The sequence below is a fragment of the Pomacea canaliculata genome, linkage group LG14 (genome assembly GCF_003073045.1).
Source record: "Pomacea canaliculata isolate SZHN2017 linkage group LG14, ASM307304v1, whole genome shotgun sequence".
NCBI lineage: Eukaryota > Metazoa > Mollusca > Gastropoda > Architaenioglossa > Ampullariidae > Pomacea > Pomacea canaliculata.
The window spans coordinates 16,780,266-16,801,204 of NC_037603.1; the positions used below are offsets into that span (position 1 = coordinate 16,780,266).

The 20,939-nt window shown below is 38.4% G+C and overlaps 3 protein-coding genes across 10 annotated transcripts in view; 1 reads left to right on the forward strand and 2 right to left on the reverse strand.

Moving 5' to 3' along the window:
- The window catches only part of LOC112555408 (protein Mo25-like), a 26,664-nt gene extending 26,055 nt beyond the window's left edge, over positions 1–609 (reverse strand). Inside the window, exon 1 of one of the 3 annotated variants that reach the window (XM_025223789.1) lies at positions 497–609. The gene's annotated coding sequence lies outside the window, so the exon portion shown is untranslated. The remainder of the gene's footprint in view (positions 1–496) is intronic. The other 2 variants (XM_025223788.1, XM_025223792.1) reach the window with 2 other exon arrangements.
- On the forward strand, positions 577–14,909 carry LOC112555405 (dimethylaniline monooxygenase [N-oxide-forming] 5-like). 3 transcript variants are annotated; one of them, XM_025223784.1, is made up of 11 exons: positions 577–648; positions 1,390–1,510; positions 2,139–2,308; positions 4,062–4,214; positions 4,762–4,888; positions 6,480–6,650; positions 7,083–7,191; positions 11,419–11,568; positions 11,992–12,177; positions 12,322–12,455; positions 12,682–14,909. In XM_025223784.1, exons 2-11 carry the CDS (start codon positions 1,404–1,406, stop codon positions 12,893–12,895), a joined length of 1,521 nt encoding a protein of 506 aa, XP_025079569.1. In that variant the 5' UTR covers positions 577–648; positions 1,390–1,403; the 3' UTR covers positions 12,896–14,909. The 3 variants fall into 3 exon arrangements, with proteins under 3 accessions (XP_025079569.1, XP_025079571.1, XP_025079568.1); XM_025223786.1 differs by lacking the exon at positions 577–648 and having other exon boundaries at positions 1,290–1,510; positions 12,682–12,731; positions 13,539–14,909; XM_025223783.1 differs by lacking the exon at positions 577–648 and having other exon boundaries at positions 1,290–1,510.
- Positions 14,910–15,424: 515 nt separating this feature from the next.
- LOC112555404 (sodium leak channel non-selective protein-like) overlaps positions 15,425–20,939 on the reverse strand; it is a 102,007-nt gene continuing 96,492 nt past the window's right edge. For all 4 annotated transcript variants that reach the window (XM_025223782.1, XM_025223781.1, XM_025223780.1 and 1 more), the window contains 3 exons: positions 20,304–20,510; positions 18,430–18,532; positions 15,425–16,881 (listed from right to left, as the gene is read on the reverse strand). In XM_025223782.1, coding sequence (XP_025079567.1) covers positions 16,712–16,881; positions 18,430–18,532; positions 20,304–20,510 — 480 coding nt within the window. In that variant the 3' untranslated portion in view covers positions 15,425–16,711. The remainder of the gene's footprint in view (positions 16,882–18,429; positions 18,533–20,303; positions 20,511–20,939) is intronic.

Here is a 20,939-nt window from a genome sequence, read left to right on the forward strand (position 1 = left end):
TGCGACAGCGTTGTGCTTCATTAAGATAACCTAAGCCATGAACCTTTTTATAACAAAAATGACAACGAACGCATCAACCGTCAACATTTGGTGAAACTTTCAATTTCGTAATGTTTATTTCCCTCCCTCCTCCAAACCTTCTTTCACTTCATTTATTGAACGAACAATATCCATTTTCTCCTTCTTAAAGCAAATTTTGCAATTTGGCAAATGAAGACAGTTGAATAAGTTTACTCAGTAGCAGCAAGCAGGTACAGATAACTATATTATCATTGCGGAAGGTGAAAGAGCAGTGTTATTCAGTCAGCATGAATATGGCCGTCATTTCACTAAGAAGGGGACTAAATCCACGCTAGTTTACGAGTCATTATGCTCACAATTAAAACGGCACTGTATTCCCAATAAAGACCACATAAAATGTAGTCAAAAACATCACACAACTAATTTGTGCACTCTTAAAAATGTAAACTAATTAGTTATTGCTGGAGATACTTACTATAAAGATCGTGGAGCACCAGAGCTAGATCATGACGTCATAAGGTCTACTAATGCGCAGACCCGGAAGTGGTCTTGACTTACCAACAAAATCGCAAGGTGGAAGTGTTGTTGGTCGTCTGCTGGCAGTTTAATGTAGTCATAAAACGTACGGTGGGTGGTGATAAAGGTTGGCATTAGATGAGAACATCGCTCCATTCTAATAATGATATGATATGATATGATATTCTGATAATAATTCATAGTCTTACCTCCTCTTTTTTAATGATTCAACTGCATAACTCAGAATAACATTCAGTGAGGTCCATCGAATATAGTATATACATCACAGACGTATATATTAGTTCGTGAAATACATATATGATCAGGTACCCCCCAGCAAACACGCAAGAGTGGCCGAATCTTGCGTGTTTGCTGGGGCCATAGTCTGCAACAAATCTGCTAACAGTTTGATAGAAATTAACATTTTCTTCCAACTACTCAAAAAGACTGTAGCAAACATGCTTATACACAGCTTTAATCGACTACTAAATAAAATGAATTATGTTGCGAACTGCTAACTATAGTTTTGTTTTTCATTATTTACATTGGAGAGCTGTCTTAGCGCATTTTCACTATTGATACCACGGACGTATATTTAGTTCGATCATGGATTGGTATCGCTATCGCTAACAGTATTGGTGGACTTTACACCACATCACGCGCAGTCCGGTGATACAAATCCGGGCTTTACTCAGAACGCGCACTTTGGACCCGTGTAATACAGTTCGATCTCTTCTTTGTTTTAGAGATCATTACTAACATTTAACAAAATTCAGAGAAAAGTTATGAAAATGGCAGTATCGAAACGTGAGACTGACGTAGTTGTGATCGGTGCTGGTATATCGGGATTAGTGGCCGCCAAGTGCATGAAGGAAGACGGATTCAAGGTGACAGTCATTGAGCGTACAGGGGAAATTGGGGGTCTTTGGACGTTCAGGGAGCATGACTATGGAGTGATGCGTTGTACCCATATGTGAGTTAACTTAGTTTTAGTACACAAGATGGCACATCTGTGATGGGATCTCATAAGATAACCAGAAAATGTACTCATTACATTATTCACATGTAAGAGTACTTCAAATAAATTGTAGTTTATACTCAAAGTTGTTGGGACCAAGAACTAAAGATAATGTGCAGCAGCACATATTTTAATCAGGAAAATGCCATTAATAATTGGTATTAGCAAGCTGTTTTCCCCGACAAAAAAATTTGGATCAGTAAAATGGTTTGCTTTTGTCAGTGACTGAATAATTTGATAGAACAGATGCCAATCATATTTTGTATAGATTTGAAAATCAAATTTGTTAAAAAGTGTTCACTTTCAAGGAGAAAATTATCCAAAAAAAAGTGCTGTGATACCAACAGTACCATGTTTGTATATAACATTACCCTAGCATATTTAGAAGTCAGTTATTACTTGTTTTTTTAATGAACTGGTTTAAAAAAATTGTTTTGGGGATTACTTAGTGATTCTTAGAACCAAACATGTAAGTATATGTTGTTTTCATTACAACTTGAACATGGAATTTTTAGTGTCGAAATCAGAGTGTGTGCATCCGTGCGTGTGCGTGGGCATGGGCATGCATGCACATGTTTTGCAGAAATGTGTCCAAGTACAACTACTGTTTCTCCGACTTTCCATTTCCGGAGGATGTTGCTGACTACCCCCATCATAGTGATATGGCCAAGTACATTGTTAATTATGCACAGCATTTTAATTTGGTGGAACTCATTAGTTTCCATACCATAGTAACAAGTGTTATTCGCAAAGGTCAGTATTCTTATTGAAGACATATTTGATGATTAATGAATTGTTTGAATATTCAGTGTTACTTACCCTGAACTCACTTAAATATTTGTTCAGTTTCATGTATAATGAAATTTAAATAAAATAATCTCGCACAGATATTTTTCATCAGAGATTGAGAAGGCATTCCCATTATTCAAGAAATGTCCTATTGAGAGTGTATATTTTCCATTATTTATATTACATAACCACACAATTTTTTATTTTGTATGCCATGTTTTTAAATAAAAATTTGATTCAGTCTTTACCTAAACACATATTGTGACAGAAGTAACCCAGTTCCTTGACATAGTTTGTGGTCATTGTGTCTGCTGACTGGTGGTAAACTACAGTCAGCCATGCTTGTCATCATTACAAGCCGTGCACATAAATGCTGGAAGCCAACCACATTGAAACAGCATACCTTTTTGCTCTCATCTGAGTTGGAAGTGTAGGAGCAGCATTCACTAATGAACAGCATTTCTATCATGGTTCATAGATGCTATTTAACAATTTAAAGGATATGTAGTGAAATTATGATAATAAATATATGGTAATAAATACTTCACATATTAATTTGTTATGAAACAAACATTTTGAATTTTACGTTGACTTTGCCTTCATAATTCAGTCATTGTTACCCTTTACTTTTTTCAGCTAGCATTTAATTGACAAGCAAATTAACTTACCTGGATAAATTTTTTTTCATTTCTAATCTTTTACTTACAAGGGATGTTTTCCACACGTGCATTTTTTTTAATGACAGGTCAAATAGTGTTGGGCAGGTCTGTCTTATTTAATAAAAATGTTAATTACATAGAAAATTATTTTAGAGTATGTACCCTATTGAGACTTTATTCTGCTTTTGAATACAGCAGTTATTTCCCTAGTTTTTAAGTTTATAACACTTCAAAATGACTGTAAGTTAAAATGTTGATTGGCAGCTCCAATTACTCCTTTTACATGTTTCTCAGTCTCTGTCTATGCTCTTTTGTGTGTGCATGCACACCCTTCTTTTTGAATGCTGTATAGATGCACAGTGTTCAGTCCTAAACACATTTTTGCAGTACCCTTTTTTTTGTTTTGTTTTTGTTTTGCTTTTTTTGTTGTTTTTTTCTTTTTTGTTTTGTTTTACAACATTTATAGGTCAATTTTTGCCTGTGAATTTCTGATACAAAGCAACTTTTGTGTAATGTTTTGTGTTTCATATTATAAGATACATTATTGGTGGAGAAAATAAAAACTTGGGGAAAAAAAAAATGCAACTATTCATACTTACAGAATACAAAAAAAAAAAATGTTGATTGACAGCGAAGGGTCATACCCACTGAAACTGGCGTTTCAACATGTCAGGAATGGGTAATTAAAGGATCCTGTCGGAAAATAATTTGAATTTCTTTCATTTAAACTAGGAAGAGGTACTTCAGGTAAAAGAAGAATTGGTTTCTCTGATGTGAGAATTTGTTAGAGAAGTCTTGCTTATACGATACAAAAAATATTTTCTACATATAGGATGAGTGACTTTGGCAAGGGAAAGTTTTAGCTTGTTTGGAAAATTCACAGTGTATTCAGGTTTACATTGTACAGGTTTCATCGTATGTTCATCATTTCAGTTGTAAAATTCAGTAAAATGCTTTAACATTAAAATGAAGGATATATTGTCTGAAATTTTGAATTAACAAAATGGATCAAATTTCTGTTTGAAGTTTTTTATTTTAACAAATCTTTAACAAAACAGGTGAAAAATGGGAGGTGGTGATCAAATCTGTGGAAGATCAAGGTCACACACCTCAGGGGACTGAAGTCATTTATTGTCCATTTTTGATAATTGCCTCAGGCCATCATGCCAAACCTAGCCTGCCAAAGTTCTTGGGGCAGGAGACATTTAAAGGTAAATTATCAACAAAAATAGTGCGCTGATGCTTCTTTTCTTTCAGTTGAAATTTGTTTAGTTATCAATCTAAACCATCTTAAAAATTACTAAAATTATTTTATTGAAGAAGCTTGATGGCTGTGTGGTTAGTGTACTGGACTTTGGAGTGTGAGTAAATAGATTCAACACTTTGTTGGGTTAGTGACTGGAAAACTGTCCATCTGGAACTGAATATGTAACTCATCTTTCAGATAACTTGATTTTCCACATGCTATGCCCTAGAACCCACGACATTCTTTCAGTTCGATGACCTGTGAGCATGAAGAGAAGAGAAATCTACCTTTACCTGATTGCATTGAACAGGTGTCATGACTGCAGTGATACTAAAACTGTGTCATACTGTAGCTGATAACGTTTTATCATACACTTTTGAAATAACTGATATAAATGAATTGGGATATTTTTCCTACAGTTGTCAGATTCTGTGATGTACATGACTTTGATTTACTTCTAAATGTGCCAAATGTAAAAATGCATCCAAGTAATAAATTTTCTTTCCTTTAAGGGGAGATCATTCATGCAGTGGACTACAAAGATCCACTTACCAATGGTCTTGTTGGCAAGCGAATTCTGATTGTTGGAATTGGTAACAGTGCTGTGGATTCAGCTGTTGACTGTACAACAGTAGGAAGGTAAAGACTGAATAATGCCTGGTGCCTCCATTTGTTTGTTGCAGTCTGCATAAAATATTTTCATTTAATCTGCTATTCTGTTTTGAAGTAAAATGAGAATGTTAATGGTTGCTATGGCAAATATGATGTAAAAGATTATATGTACAAATATATTTTTGTCATTGTGGTACTTGCTCAACCAAATGTTTAAAGAACATGTTAAGTTAGGAAGTTTGAGACTAGTTGCCTGGGTTTTCCCTTATTACACTGGAGCTTTAAGAATAACCAGAGCCTGGAATTATGTATTAAGTAGAGGAAATGGGAAGGTCTAAAATTTGATCAAGAGAAAAACAGTAAAATGCATTTTAAGACAAGAAATGGTTTTTAACAGTAAGAAAATGCACAAGCACTAAAGCGTTTGAACAGCATGTGACAAAAATATTTAGCAATTAAAGATGCATGGCAGACAGAAGAGCAAATTGCATTCTGTCCTGGCCTGTAGCATTCATGAGAGAACAAACCTCCACAGAACTAAAAGGCAGTCAAGTCTCAACCTCTCATTGACACAAAGCTTGTAACAAGACAAGTTCAGCTTCTCACATGCTCTTCTTCCAATATCATGAAGAATATTGTTTGCTTAAATTGTATTTTCCATTTAAAATGTTGTATCTTTACATCTGTGTATATTTTGTGTGTATATTTTGTGTGTATATATATATGTAACCGAGTGGTGGGGGGTGTATGGTGACGACAATTAACACACGTCCAGCACTCAAATCAAAAAGGCACAAACAGTCAGCAGGTGTGTGACCCTTTAATGCTGGTAAAATGGTCAAGGCTGCGTCGTATCGTCCGAGGCTGAAGAAGTCAGCGCTGTCTCTGTTTCCGTTTTCTCTCTCTCCCAGTTCCCGACTTTTTTTTTTATGCTGCGCAATGAGCATTCTTCTGAATGGATACCTGCGCATTACAAATAGACATCATCATGATGTGCCAGCAAGCAGCACAATACGTTCTCGTAGAACGGGCCCCCACAGACTTGCTGCCAACAGTTGATGTGACGCTCGGGGACGGCAGTCCCTGCATGCTGGTGTGTTTGGGAAAAGGCCCGGGCTACCACTCTGTCCTAGCCTATATACCACTAGAGCACGTGGCCCCTCTGAACTACTATGAACTTGTCCTGACGCTATCTTTTACAAAGGGAACTACTGGGTTAGGGTTAGGTCGTAACTGTGTCCATCAATCAAGGCGGCCCGTCATCCCCCGATCGGCGATCACTCGTCACCCGCCTGTTGTTTCACCCTCGCTTCGGCTCTCTATTGTTCTGGCGATCACTCGTCACCCGCCTGTTGTTTCGCCCTCGCTTTGGCCCTCTATTGTTCTGGCCTCTGCTGCCTTGAACCAGGCTGGTTATATACCTATCGGGCGGGTACTTTTTGCAATCCTTTCGCGATCGCATGCATCAGCACTTTCGCCAAAACCTAACAAGCGCCGGACTATCGGTCCTCTACATCTACATAGTACATATGATATGGATAATCTGTATACATTTTTTTTTTTGGTTGTACCTGTGGATTTCTTTTATGTTATCCTATAAAGCATTTTTTGTATGCAGGTGCAAGTCTGTGGTCATTAGTACACGCTCAGGTGCCTGGATCATACCCAACTATATCTTTGGCTTCCCTGTTGATCTGTATGCTTGTCGTGCATTTTTCCTCTTGCCCTGGAGATGGGCTAACTTCATCTTGGAGAGAATCATCAAGTTTGTGTCAGGAGATCCTCGCAGGTGATTCAATTTTTTTTTCTGCCACCCACCTCTGCTATGAAATCTATACTGGGTCATTTTACATAACCTCTCTTATGTAGCCACGTGATCATAATTGTAGTTGAAACAAAACTACTTTAATATCAATAACAATAAAAATAGGTTGAAGCAGTTTACAAAAATATTGGTCATTAACTGCTGGATACATAGTGTTCAAAACCCTAATGCAAGGGAGATGTATGCAATTTTTTTTGGATAAAAATAAGGGCTAGACGTCACCCTTAGGCACAAAAAAGGCAGGAAATTCCCAAATGTCAGATTCTTTAAGCCCTTTGTTATCATTTTGTAAATTTACTTATTATTTCTGAATATTGATTTGCATGTTTAGGAGGGAGACATGAAGTAAAGAGGGCAATTATGTGTCATTTATTTATGTGTCAAGTATTTTGACAGGTGGGGTCTGAATCCCAAGATGAGAGCACTTCAAACACAACCCACAGTCAGTCCCACCCTCATCCACCATATCCAGAGGAAGAACATCAAGATTGTGCCAAACATTGCTGTGAGCTGCATTTTCAAATATTTCTTTTCTTGATAGCTGTCATAATCTTATTTTTCCTAGATGGTGGTTCATTAACATTAAAAGTACATGTCTTTTAAGTGCTTGCAACTTTTATTCTGTTTCCACTTTACAGCCTGCTTTGAATCAGTTTAACCGCTTGCATCTTTAGCTGGATGCTTCTGTAGTTATTCTGACACTTCAAGACAGGTACAGGATAAGTCAAAAACTAAAACATAAGATTTATTGTCAGGCATCCAAAGGGATGATGATGATGATGATGATGATGATGATGATGATGTAGTTTTATAACGCGCTAGTATCCGCATCACAAAGATGCGCTCAATGCGCGGTGATCCCAGCAGCCACCAAACTGCAGGTCAAATGATAACTTCAAATAAGTTTAAACAAGTGAGTCTTAAGATTTTTCTTGAAAGATGCAAGACTCCTTGGTCGAGAGGGGAAGCGAGTTCCACAAAAGCGGTGCTACATTGGAGAAGGATCTAAAACCCGCAGTCTTCTTGTTAGTATTCCCTGACTGAACACTCGGTCGTTCAAGTCTAAGGTGGGCTGCTGAACGAAGGTTCCGCTGAGGTTGGTAACGGCGAATGAGTTCTTGTAGATAGACAGGCGCAAGGTCGTGAAGACAGCCATATGTCAAAGTTAACACTTTGTGATCAATTCTTTTCTCCACAGGAAGCCAATGTAGGTCACGTAGTACAGGAGTAATGAGGTCAGTTGGTTTCTTTCGTGCAACAATCCTCGCAGCCATATTTTGCACTCGCTGAAGCCTCGACAGCTCGCTCTTTGAAATCCCCCAGAGGCAGCTGTTTGCATAGTCTAATTTAGAACCGATGAGGGACACAGCAACTGCATTTGCAGTCTTCTTATTAAGACTGGGTCGGAGTCATCCAAGTGTGCGGATATGGAAATAACATGCCTTGACTACAGAACTGACATGATCAGACATAGTTAGAAGATTGTCGACATAGAGTCCAAGGTTCCGTACGGAGCTGGAGAGAGGAATTCTAGCTTGACCCACTTGGATGGAGTCTAGAGAGACTTTGCTAAGGCTAAGCTTGGAACCACATAGCATCGTCTTCTCATCATTAAGCTTGAGTTTATTCCTCAGCATCCATGACTTGACCTCTAAACAACAAACTTCTACAGCACAAGCTGCCTCACGCACCGACTCACTGTCAGTACTAAATGAAAAATAGAGTTCAGTGTCATCTGCAAACATCTTACGGTTCACATTATGCTTCTCAATGAGAGGACCAAGGTGAGATGTGTAAATAGAAAATAGAACCGGGCCCAAAACAGAGCCCTGCGGGACACCGCACAGCTATGGAACTGTCACTGAAGAAGCTTGATTGACCATCACCCTTTGATTATTGTCACTGAGGTAGGAATGGAACCACTGCAAGGCGGAACCACCAATGCCCACCTCCATCTGGAGACGAGTTAGTAGAGTGGTGTGATCAATGACATCGAAGGCCGCACTCAGATGAAGGAGGACCACAAGAGTCACTTTCCCTGCATCCGCACTGCACAGAAGATCGTTCATAAGACGCAGAAGGGCTGTCTCACAGCTGTGCCTGGGTCTGTACGCCGACTGGAATTTATCCAATAAGCTGTAGCGGTCCAGGTGGAGTGTCAACTGCTGAGCAACTACACGCTCCACAAGTTTCGAAACAAAAGGCAAAGTCGACACAGGTCTATAGTTATTACACAAGCTCGGGTCCAAGTTGTGCTTCTTTAAGATAGGCTTGATCACAGCTGTTTTAAATTGTCTGGGTACAGTGGCAGAGAAAAGGCTAGCATTGACTATGCGTACGAGTACAGGAAGCAGAATGTCAAGGTGCTGGAGAAGAACACCAGTGGGGATAGGATCATCCACAGACGTGGTTGGGCTACAACGCCGAACTAATTTCAATAGTTCATCTTCTGTCACTGGTTGAAAGGTAGAGAGGGGCGTGCCACAAAACAAGTCACTGGTTTGCTCCACAGTATCAACCAAGTCACTGAAGCTGTCCATTATGGTCTTTATCTTTATCATTTCAAGTGGATGCTCACTTCTTTCTAGAGAACATTTTCTGTCAGCTTAACCCTAGTGTTGATATATGGCTCACAACTAGAGGTGCTTGTGGTTCCAAACACTAAAGATGATATGAACCCTCCTGCTTGGAGGCAACAAGAAAAAACTGACACCTAGCAGTCAATAGAAGCTCAAACATGGCATTTCTGCAAGTCATGTTCTTTCATTTCTTAAATTTTGTCAATTTTATAATTTCTTTTTTGCAAACTGTAAAACACTTTATTTCAAATTCATGTTTAAACATGTATAAGTTGTGAGTTACTAATATTTATATGACATCATAAGTGTTAAGATTCCACTGCCAAGGTGTTGACAGTTCAAGGTTTGGCTCGCCTCATTTCTTTCTTTTTTTTTAACTTTACAAATTTCTTTTGAAACTAAAAGGTCACAATTTCCTATGGGTTTCACTAGGTAGCATAAACTTACTCTGTTGCTTTATGAAGCACATGTTTCACGTTGCCTATATAAAGGTGATCATTCTGAAAGCCAAGCCAACAACTTGCCAGTTAGATCCAATACCCACAAGCCTTCTTGAGTGCTTAGGTATTTTACTTCCTTCCATCACAAACATTGTAAATGTCAACTTGTCATCAGATGTTTTCCTATCTTTGTTTAAAAATGCCCTGGTGAAACCACTTCTTAAGAAATCCACACTTGACATCAATGTGTTGAACAATTATCGCCTAGTTTCCAACTTACCTTTTTTCTCAAAGGTCATAGAGAAAGTAGGTTTTACATAGATCTGGGCCTACTTATAAGAGCACCAGCTCATTCCCCATTCTCAGTCAGCATACAGACCTTTTCACAGTCCTGAAACTACTCTAATTAAAGTGACCAGCGACATATTATCTGCCCTTGATAGTGGTGATGTTTCTGCCTTAACTCTATTTTGACCTGTCTGCTGTATTCGACACCATCGACCACTCTCTGCTCCTTCATAGATTACACACCCTGTAGGGGATTTCGGGACCTGTACTAGTGTGGTTCAACTCCTATCTCACTGATAGGACACGCAGACTGTGTTTGCTGATCAAACATCTCAGTCTGCTCCTTTTTCATGTGGCATCTCTCAAGGCTCAGTACTCAGCCCAGTTCTATTCATTCTTTATATGAAACCATCCAGTCTCACAGCATTTGTCATCAACCATATGTTGATGACCATGAACCTGTACTGCTCCACTCCATCAGCTGAGTCTCACTCTGCTACCAGCACCATAGAAGATTGTGTTAATGACGTCAAAGACTGGATGGTAACAAACTTAAACTCAATGATGATAAAACAGAAGCCCGACTATGTTCGAGAAGAAATCCATCTTACTCTTTAGATTACTAAATCACGGTGGGCGAAATAAACATCCCCTTTGCGTCATCCATTAGGAATCTGGGATTTATTGTCTTGGTGACTCACAACTTACACACGTTCAAACGTCACCACCAAGACATGACTCTTGCTAAAAAAGTCACAGCTGTCTGTCAGTCTGCCTATTATGAGCTATGCAAGTTCAGTGCCATCCGTCAACTTCTGCCTATGCACATTACCAACACTCTTGTCTGTGCATTTGTTCTATCCAATTTTGATTACTACAACTCCTTGCTTGCTGCCCGCCCTGCATATATTCTTCACAAACTCCAGAAAGTACAGAACTCTGTTTCACGTCTGGGAAACAGGACCATGTCACTCCTCTCCTTCGTTTTCTGCACTGTCTGCCCATCCATTCTCGCATCCAGTACAAACTGTCCGTGGTGTGTTTTAATTTCTTTGCTGGCACCTTCCCTGATTATTTCTCTGAACTGCTCTTCCACCACCTACCCACTATTGAATCCTTTAAACATGCACCGAAAATGCACCTTTTCTGTAAACATTACTCCTAACACCCTTTCCCACTATGCTAGTCCTTCTTCACATTATCATGATACTCTCAGTTCTTATTTGGTTCCTCTTTGCATTTTCTGTAATTGTTTTTGTTCATAGTTATTACTATTGTTTATTCTTTCATAGTTCATGTGTTATTCATTTGTTTTCCTGTCCCTCGTATGCTGTCCATGTCTCATTCTTGTTCCTAGGCGCTAAGAACATGCTGCTTAGGAGTGTGAGTATGCGCTTTACAAATTTTGCATTTATTATTATTCAGAAAATTGATGGAGACACAGTGCACTTTGTGAATGGAGAGAGCGGGCAGTTTGACAACATCATTTATTGTACAGGGTACAAGATTGATCTGCCATATCTTGCAGATGATATGCACAGTAAAGTGCTCGATGAAGGCAGCAATAATATAAAGGTACTAATAAAGACTTGCATATTTATAATTTTATGAAGTCCCTTGTTTTACCTTGTAAAGACTGGTTTTCATGGAAAAGTGAAATGGTTTAACACCCAGTTCTTGGGAAGAAATTATTTTCAAGCAATGAAAACCATATTTCAATTTACAAGTGGCCTTGCCCTGGCATACCTTTTTGAACTGCTGAAGATTAAAACTTGAAGGGCTAATGTTGCTTGTAAAAAGGTAGGCTACTACAGAAGATAAATAATGTTCCATATCAAAGACAATATCCTAAAGAGTGACTCATAGAGAAGATGATAAAGGATTAAAAATGAAAGGTAATCATTCACGATGTCTCTTGTAGAAAACAGTATCGATGATTTAAAAAAGAAAAAGACAGAAGGAAATTGTTCCAGGAAATCTTTTTTTTTTTCATGGCAGTTGTACAAAAACGTGTTTTCTCCAGCTTTGGGACCTAGTCTGGCATTTATAGGCTTTGTGCAACCTGCATCAGGAGGAGTTCTTACAATGTCAGAAACTCAGGCTAGGTGGTTTGGACAAATCTGTCGTGGCCGCGTTCAGCTTCCACAAAAACACCTAATGGAGATGGACATGGAGATGGAAATGGTAAGAAATTTACCAGAACTTGCACAGCATTGTTGTGGAGATGGACTTGTATATGCATATTTGCTTTGTGCCCCTCTCAGTGTGTGTGTGTGTGAGAGATGCGATAATTCTGCCATATATAAAGCAGTGTTGTTTTGTTTTCAGGTAGCACAGAAAGATCGATGGTACAGCTCTGCACGTCACACCATCCAGCGTGACCCTATTGTTTATAATGATGAGATTGCATCCTTTTTTGGAGCTAAACCAGACATAATCAAGCATCCAGCCATTGCATGGAGGTAATTTGTGTATATATTTATAAAAGCTATTTTATCCATATCTTCTTAAAACAAAATTCAAGTCTTCTGCAATAGGAGGTGTTAAGATTTAAATATCAAAGGATTTAGAAAATTTGTTTATAGAACTTTGCTTTTATTGTTAAGCTGTTTATTTGGATACTTTGATCTCTTTAACATTGTAAATAACAAGCCTTCCTTGAGTGAAAGTTTTGTCTTTCTTATTTAGATTACTGTTTAGCTCATGTGGAGCAGCCCAGTGGCGACTGCAAGGACCAGGTCAGTGGAATGGAGCAGCTAAAGCTGTACAAAAAGTGCCTTTAACAGACCTCATGCACTATTCAGGAATGGCTTTTGCACTTTTCACTGGCATGATTCTACTTCTTCTCCTTTACATAATGTGGTATATGATGTCATTGTTGTTTGAAAACTTCATCGTGTGACATGAATTTGAAGGACTCTTGTTAGTGACTTTACTTCTTTGTCACATTCTTCAAGCATCATGCCCTTCATATAAACTGTATGCTGTTCGGAATAATGTGTAAATAGCTAATTTATAATGAGATAAATATGATAGCTGATGAGTTTGGACATCATTTTCATGATTATTGTTTGACTGTTCCAAGCACCTGAGCTACTGATCGTCTCAAAGTGTTCGCAATAGTAGCAAAATAACAATAAGAGATAAACATTAATTTATTTGCACAATCATGTCTGAATGCTTTTTTCTTGCAATTGGTGAAATGGTTTGACATTGTTAAATGTTTTGATCTCATTTCTGCCGCTATTTGGCATCATGAGTGTATTTCGAAATGGTTTATACTCTTAACAGTTCTTTGTTATATGTTTATAATTAGTTTTCTGATAAAATTTGGAGAGTGGTGTCAGATCCAATTCCCACAAGCCTTCTAGGTGTGAAAAACCTTACCAGATTTAGGGGATTAGCTCTCTGGATTTTGGTCCATTTTGTTATATTTATAAGTTAATTTTGATTTTAGAGTCCATTGCTTGACCTGTAGTGATCTTAGTGAGGTGCTGGACTGTGTTTCTTGATTGTGACATTTTGTTTCACTTCTACTGCTTCAGTTGATCCGCTAACAGTCCCTTCTTTCTTCCACGACGCCATTTCCATCTGAGCCCAGTTTCTTGTTTGTGCACGTCGACAGCGAGATGAAACGTGCGGTGTGGCTAAACTTCTTGGCGACTTGAGTCTGCAAAACTGTTTACAGCTTGTGTAACCTGCAGAGATGTATCCTCAGCATTCTTGATCAGTTCTTTTTAATGATTTTTGCAGTCAGCTGTGTGCTGAGTGATGTTACTTTCGCACTAGTGCCACATTGGGCGCCAGAAATGTAACCAGCATGTCAGTTCCTGATGGCTAAATAAGGGTGGGCTAGTTGCACAAGAACACAACAAAGATGGAATTGCCACATAACCATAGATTTCATTCAAAGTTTCACTCCGTGGCTGGTCTGTCATCTCTCCACTCTCACTTCCAAAATCAAAAGGCCTTTCTCAACTGTCAAACTACACTACTTATCCTATCCCTGTCAAACGTTCCAGCAACCATCCCCCCCATTTCACACAGCCTGGTCATGACTTTTCCCTATCACCCGTGATGGCAGTGGTCACCCCTATCTTGCACTGTCTGGTAATGGCCTTCCCAAGTGGTTCCGGCGACTTTATAACTTCTGGTGTAACAATAGGTCCAGTATTGATGGGTGGACAGGTCAAGGCTGGCTATTACATACGCAGCAGGTGTGAGAAAGGGACAGTCATTGGAGCTGTTCGACCCCTACCCTCTACAAAAACAAAGATATAACTTAATATGCTGCTAGAGTGCTACACTTACAAATTATTTATTTAACCACCCTTTTCCTCGATTTTTGCTGCAAGTCTTGGTTTAGCCAAGATTGGTAGGTAGAATGAGAACTTCATGACTGTTGCACGCAACCATCTTAAAGAACTGAAAGGTGGTAGGGTCTTCATGAATACACTGAAAAAAAATTATACATCACACCTTTAAAATGTTTCAGTTAAGAATTGCGTACAGTTAAACATTATACGTTTCAAATTGTTTTGTGAATGTAAATAACTTTGATAGGTAAATAACAATTGCTTGTTATATTGTTATACTGTTTTATGATGCAGAATGTTTATAAATGTTTAATTCAATGCCTTAGATGTCTTTTTTGTGTGAAATTTATGGGCAGCTTTGATTTTTGAAAATGAAATGAAATATTCACAAAATTTGTAAAATTAATTAAAAATCCACTTCTGAAACTTTAAAGTGATTTACAATTGTCAGGGAACACTATTGATATGGGTGTCATCTAGGTGTGAAATTTAAAAGCCATTGGTCCTTGTGTGCAACAATGGCAGAATAAATGCAAAAAGGATAAAGCACTGTTTTAAAGATATTTATTTCAATATTTTAAATAAATAAATTTATAGGTGTTTAGTGTTATGGTTCCTGGAATGAAAGCATACTGATTGATCTCCTAACTACAATCCATCTCAGTTACGACCTAATTTTGGTGGATTTTAGTGAACAATAGGATGAAGCTGGGTAAACCTTAACTATCTGAAATTCAGAAATTCAAACACCCATTGTACATTCTAACAAGCAGACATGGAAATTCTGATGAGTACCAAGTTTTTGAGTTTAAACAACTGTTGTGAATGTAACAAGCTGCTAGTGCAACACTTCGTGAACTCAGTGCATTTTTTTCATCCTAAATGCTTACCAAACTTACTGTCTTGTTCAAAAGATACTTTATGTAGGTCTATGCGACCATTTCCTACATTTTTAGAGAAGAACACTTGTGTGGTGTTGGGTCCATGTACTAAAAGGCCCTTATGAAAAAGCAATATATTTTATAACAATTTGGCTATGATAAAGATATGGCCTCTATTGAGGTTATGTCATTAAAAATACCAAAGATACCCACTTACTATTTCAAGACAAAACATTTGTAATACTTCTTTATTTTATTGCAACCTCATTCACTTCTGCATGTTTCAGGTTAACTGAACAATTTTTACAAAAAACACAGATCAAAGTGAGACATAATCCCTGTTACACTTTGGTCACATCCAGCAGTAGCTCATGTTCTCAGTGTTGAGAAACACAATCACACGTAAATGGCAAAGCTTTAGCTCTTTACAGTTCATTCACAATGTAGACTATCTGTGTTAGAATCAAAACAGTCTTTTCAGTGCATTCTTTTCATGCACAACAATTTCCACATGGCAGAATGTGGGTTGTGTTACTACAGCAGTTTGTAAACTAAGTCTTCTTCGTTTCACACTAGTATTTCAACAATTTTGCAACGCTGTTTTACACAGTCTTCAGGGCTGCAAATTTGTTGAAATACTAGTGTGAAATTATCACTGATAATCTTCCTGATGGTCATAGACTGGATTATACCGAAAACGACCCAAGACAAAAAAACAACACTGCTATCCAGTAGACCTTCACTAAACAGCTAGAGGACCTGGACTTTGCAGATGACATTAGTCTCCTATCTCATCGGCAACAGCATGTATAAACCAAACTGAGTAAGCTAACAGAGGGAGCAGAGAAGACTGGCTTAAAGGTCAACAGAAAGAAGACCGAATGGATGAAAATCAACACCAAGCAGGAACTGACAATCCAACTTCAAGGGAAAACAGACCGCTTTGTGTATCAATGGAGCATTGTCAAAGACGATGGAGCAGACGATGACATCAAAAGCCGCAATGCTTTGAACAGCCTACACCCCATCTGGAACGCACAAGTATTATCCTTCTGCAGTATTACCTGCATCTTCAACACTAAGGCAGTCCTACTGTATGGTTCTGAAACATGGAGAGTGACAAACTGATGCTTACGCCATATTCTGGGAATAAAATGGCCTGAAAAGATCTCCAACAGCAGCCTGTGGAAAAGAACCAGCCAGAATGCCACTAGCCAAGACATCAAAAAGTGCTAATGGGGCTGAATAGGACACACCCTGCACAAACCAGCTGACACCATTGGTAGGCAGGCACTTGAATGGAAACCCTTAGGAGAAGAGAGTTGGGAGACCAAAGCAGACTTGTTAAAGAGCAGTAGAGAGTGAGGCAAAGGACGTTGGAACCATATGGCCCCAACTGAGGGGGGCTGCCCAAAATCAGGTCCGCTGGTGAGGTGTTGTTATGGCCCTATGCTTCTTGAGGAATACCAAGGAATAAACTCAAACTAATTTCAACAATTTTACAAGCAAATCTGGCCAAACTCATGGTGAGCTATTGTCTACACTAGTGCTGTATGTGCACTGTTCTTTCCACCAGCTATTGATATCTGTTGATACATTTTTCCCTACAAGGGCAGTATCTGTTGGGAATGATGGCAGCATTGAAGTTTCATCACAGTAGTATTCCGAAACCAGAGGCAGTGCTTTTCCACCTGGAAAATGGCATCCCAAAACAAGAACAATTGGATGAAGAAAAGCAGCATCAGTGAATAATACACATGTTAAATACATGGTTTCTCTTGGTCTGGATCAGTGATGCCCAACCTTTTTCGGCCTGCGAGCCATATCCATTTCGGACAGCCGTGTCGCGGGCCATATCCATTTCGGACAGCCGTGTCGCGGGCCACTTCACCGCAAAAATACAAAAAAGAAAAAACATAGAACAGATACCATTTTTATTAGAAGCAAGTTGTACTTTTAATCGAGGTACCCACAGGAAAATGACGAAATTCAAACGCTGTTTCGGTATTGCTTCCTTATCAAAACCCCATTGTTTTATACCTTGCTAGAAAGCCCGGAGTCTGTATTTTCAATCTCTTTAACGACTGATTCAAATATTAACCAATCAAAAGATCACTAATCCCCTGTGGAATGCGGCGTTCCTCGTTCTCAAACACTGGTTTCCTCCCAAGACGAAAATCTAGAATGAAATCCATCGAAAGATTGAGAGACGCCCCTACGTAGGGATAAATACTTCTTCTTCCCTTTTTTTCTTTTTTTTTTTTTTCCTTAGGTTTTCTTTATTACTAACATGCCGATTTCCTTTACTGTGGGCAGAAGCTTCGCGGGCCGGACGGCACCGTGTCGCAGGCCGGATATGGCCCGCGGGCCGTAGGTTGGGCATCCTTGGTCTGGATCATCACATTATTACTAACAATATTTCCAGCAATTCAAAGAATGGGTACAAATATATACTGATACAGTGTACTACAACTATTGCATATAAAATGTCTATCAACCACTAAGTCTTTATTGCCTAGCTATTTAGTAATGTAGTAACGGATGAAACCTTAAGGTGTTGGGGTGTAATGACTGATTATGTACCAGGACTGCTAGACTGAGGTATATTTTATGATGGTGGTGCTTCTGGGTTTCACTGTCTTTACTTTTGTGAATGCCAAGAGCTTACCCATCAGGGGATGAATGAGTATCCCAAATTTGATTAGGCACATTTATCAAAACACAAAATTAGATTTAAACGCTGAAATTTGACAATTTTAAGCCAAAGTTTATAAGATATCTTCTAAAACACAATTTCCATAAGTAATATATTAAAAATACGAAAAATTCTTGTTTGTCAAAAGAAACGATTTCAACTGATTCTCAAAGGTTTTTACCTATTGACTAAAGGCATCTCAACTACTTCCAGCTAGTATTTTGACATCAATTTTACTTATAATAATATGTTTAGCTGATGCATATTCCATGAAAACAAAACCTATAGTTTCAAAATAATCTGAACCATCCAAACATGATGGTCAGAATAAGTGAAGTTGGACATGGACTCAAATGATGTTGAATGAATTCAAAGAAAATTAGGCAGCAAATGCAGCTAATGTGAGAAGGACTCACATCAGATGCAAGGCAAGAAATTATTTCAAGACTTAGATAAAAATGCAGGTTTCAAGACATTAAGTGAATGATCTGTGTAAACAAAAACAAAACAAAACAAAAAAAAAACCCTGTGAAAAAAATATTACCTGTATTAATTTTGCTGCGTCTTCGGACACTAGAACGTTCCTTTTCACCTCTAGCGCTTCCTTCACTAAGTGTTGGTGTCAAAAACTTGCGTCCAGATGCACCCTGTGCCATTAAAAATATACAGTAATGAAACAACTCCACTGTTTACACTGTGTCAGCAACTATGTCTCTATTATGGCAAGTCACTTCATCGAAATGGTGAAAACAAGAATTCCAGATGACTACCACTAACAATATGAAGTGACAAAAAAAAAAAAAGGGGGGGGGGGAGGAAAAAGATTACTAAAAAGTTAAGTACAAGTACTGTTAAAACCAGGTTGTGAATTAAACCAAAACCTTAAATCTGATGGTAAAGTTTACCTTCTTTAGAATGAAAAAAAGCTGCAGATGGAGTGGACAAAAAAACACGCAAAATGTGCCAGTTGTAAAAAAATGCTAGCAAACCCTCTAAATGCCACAACAAGTAATTAAAACATGGACTACCCTAAAGTGTTCCTGACACCAGTGACAGAGTGTTGGGGGTTCACCTTGTAAAAAGGTGGGAATGCATGACATAGGTGTGTTCCATCACATTATGCACAGAACAGCAAGGAGGTGAGTGGTCATAAATAAGGAGAAAGGGTGGCAGGTAATTTGTTCTGGCCCAGAATGGCTCAGAGGAGTTGCTGCAGGAACCAAGGAGGGGAAGAGGCTCTACCTGTTGAAGACTGTAAGTGAAAGGTAACATGGAGGGATAAGTTTTGGCTCATTGGTATGGATGCTGAGGAGGAAAAAGAGCACGATAGGCAGGATTTCCAGAGTAATATGGCAAAGAAAAATCGGGGGTTCATCAGTATCTGCCTATAAACTTTTACAGGAGTGGTGGAAATGGCACCCAAACAGATGTAAAGCCCATGATGACGAATAGGGTCAAGAATTTTGTGATAGGATTCTGAAGCAGAGCCATGGATACAATACAAAATATCTTTATTAAGCCATAGTCTAGCCTGACACAACTCAGAGTATGATGCGTATGAAGACCATGTGATTTCCTCCTGCCCCCTCAACCAGCTATTTGAAGAATGTTCAATTAATTTTTTTTTTTACATGAGAGGCATAGAAATTTTATATGGGGAAAGGATAGTTTGTTAAAGATGTCCCCCAAAAAAATTTCACTTTAGTACTGTGCTGTTTACAGTGATGGGTCAGGAAACATGCCTCACATTTTACAAATGTGGATACATTCTGAATTTATGGGAGAGAATTTGAAGCAGAGAACAGGAGGGCAGCAAAGCAGCATATGCTGACAGGGAGCATGGGAGAGTTTGTTAGGAAAAAATATAGATGAAAGAGCCATTAAGAGTAAAGAGTGGGCCAGTTTAGTCACCCAGCCAGAGAGAGTGAGGTTCACTCCTGGCACAAGAACCAGGGGAACGTTTTTAAACCTGGTTGGAATTCAAGAAACAAAGATACAAAATGAAACAGGTAAGCAGCTGAGAAAAAGGAATTCACATAATAAAACAATGCTTAAACTTTTCAAGACAAATGGGGGCCATAAGTAAATCAGTGTATTTAGAAAGATCTGCTCCAGTTGGTTAAATAAAAACTTTTTAAGAAAGTTGCAAAATGTTTGGAAAGGCATGGCTATGAGGTAATTAAAGTTTAATCTTATTTCACAAATTTTAAAAATAGTGAGCTAAATCTTTATTCTAATTCAACAATATGCAATATTTTTTCTGAACAATTAACAAAGAATGCCATTAAACAAAATAACTTACACACAGAAAATGGAATTAGAGAAGGTAAATATATGCACAAGAGGGTCTCTGTACACTGCATACAAGTCAATATTTCCCCAAGAAAATCCCCAAAAGACAAATGAATGAATGCTAACCTGCAGGGCATTTGGTGGCTGTATTACAGGATTCCGAAGTTCTACATGCCCCTTCTTACGTGTGCGAGTGGGAACTGGGGTTGCCCCTTCCTCTTTAGTTTCTTCCTTTACTCCTTTGGTATCAATTAATCCCATACCCAGTTCAGTGACAGTGAACAGAGGTTCATTTGTTGCTCGTAGGTTGGAGATGATGTTTGAGTGCTCCTTCTGATAACAACAAAAATGTCATCACATGATTATCTACAGAACAGCAATTTAAATATTGAATTTCACATTAAAATTCTACAGCAGTTTGTATAATAACAGCTATTATTATAACAATAACAGAATTTAAGAGTGTGAAATTCTGTTTTACAAAGCAAACTTCATCTCTGAACTTTACCCAAAACAATATTTCTAGTTTATTTAGCCTGGCATCCCAATGGGATCATTAAAATCCTATTTTGTAAATGTGGTTAAGGCTGACTTAGATACCAGCAGAAGATCAACTGGTCAGCAGTTTGTTTAGATCCAGAGAGGGCTCTATTGTGGAGGAGGGTGCCACACCAAACCTTCCACCAGGCAGAGCCCAGCAACACAAACAATGCTGTCTTCTCCTCTGCTACCAATGGCACAAAAAACACCTAGGTAAAAATT

Coding starts and splice junctions, on each gene's coding strand:
- LOC112555405 (XM_025223783.1), top strand. CDS start 1,323: ATGAAAATGGCAGTATCGAAACGTGAGACTGACGTAGTTGTGATCGGT. Junction 2,309..4,061: donor AACAAGTGTTATTCGCAAAG/GTCAGTATTCTT, acceptor TTAACAAAACAG/GTGAAAAATGGGAGGTGGTG. Junction 11,569..11,991: donor AAGGCAGCAATAATATAAAG/GTACTAATAAAG, acceptor TTTTCATGGCAG/TTGTACAAAAACGTGTTTTC.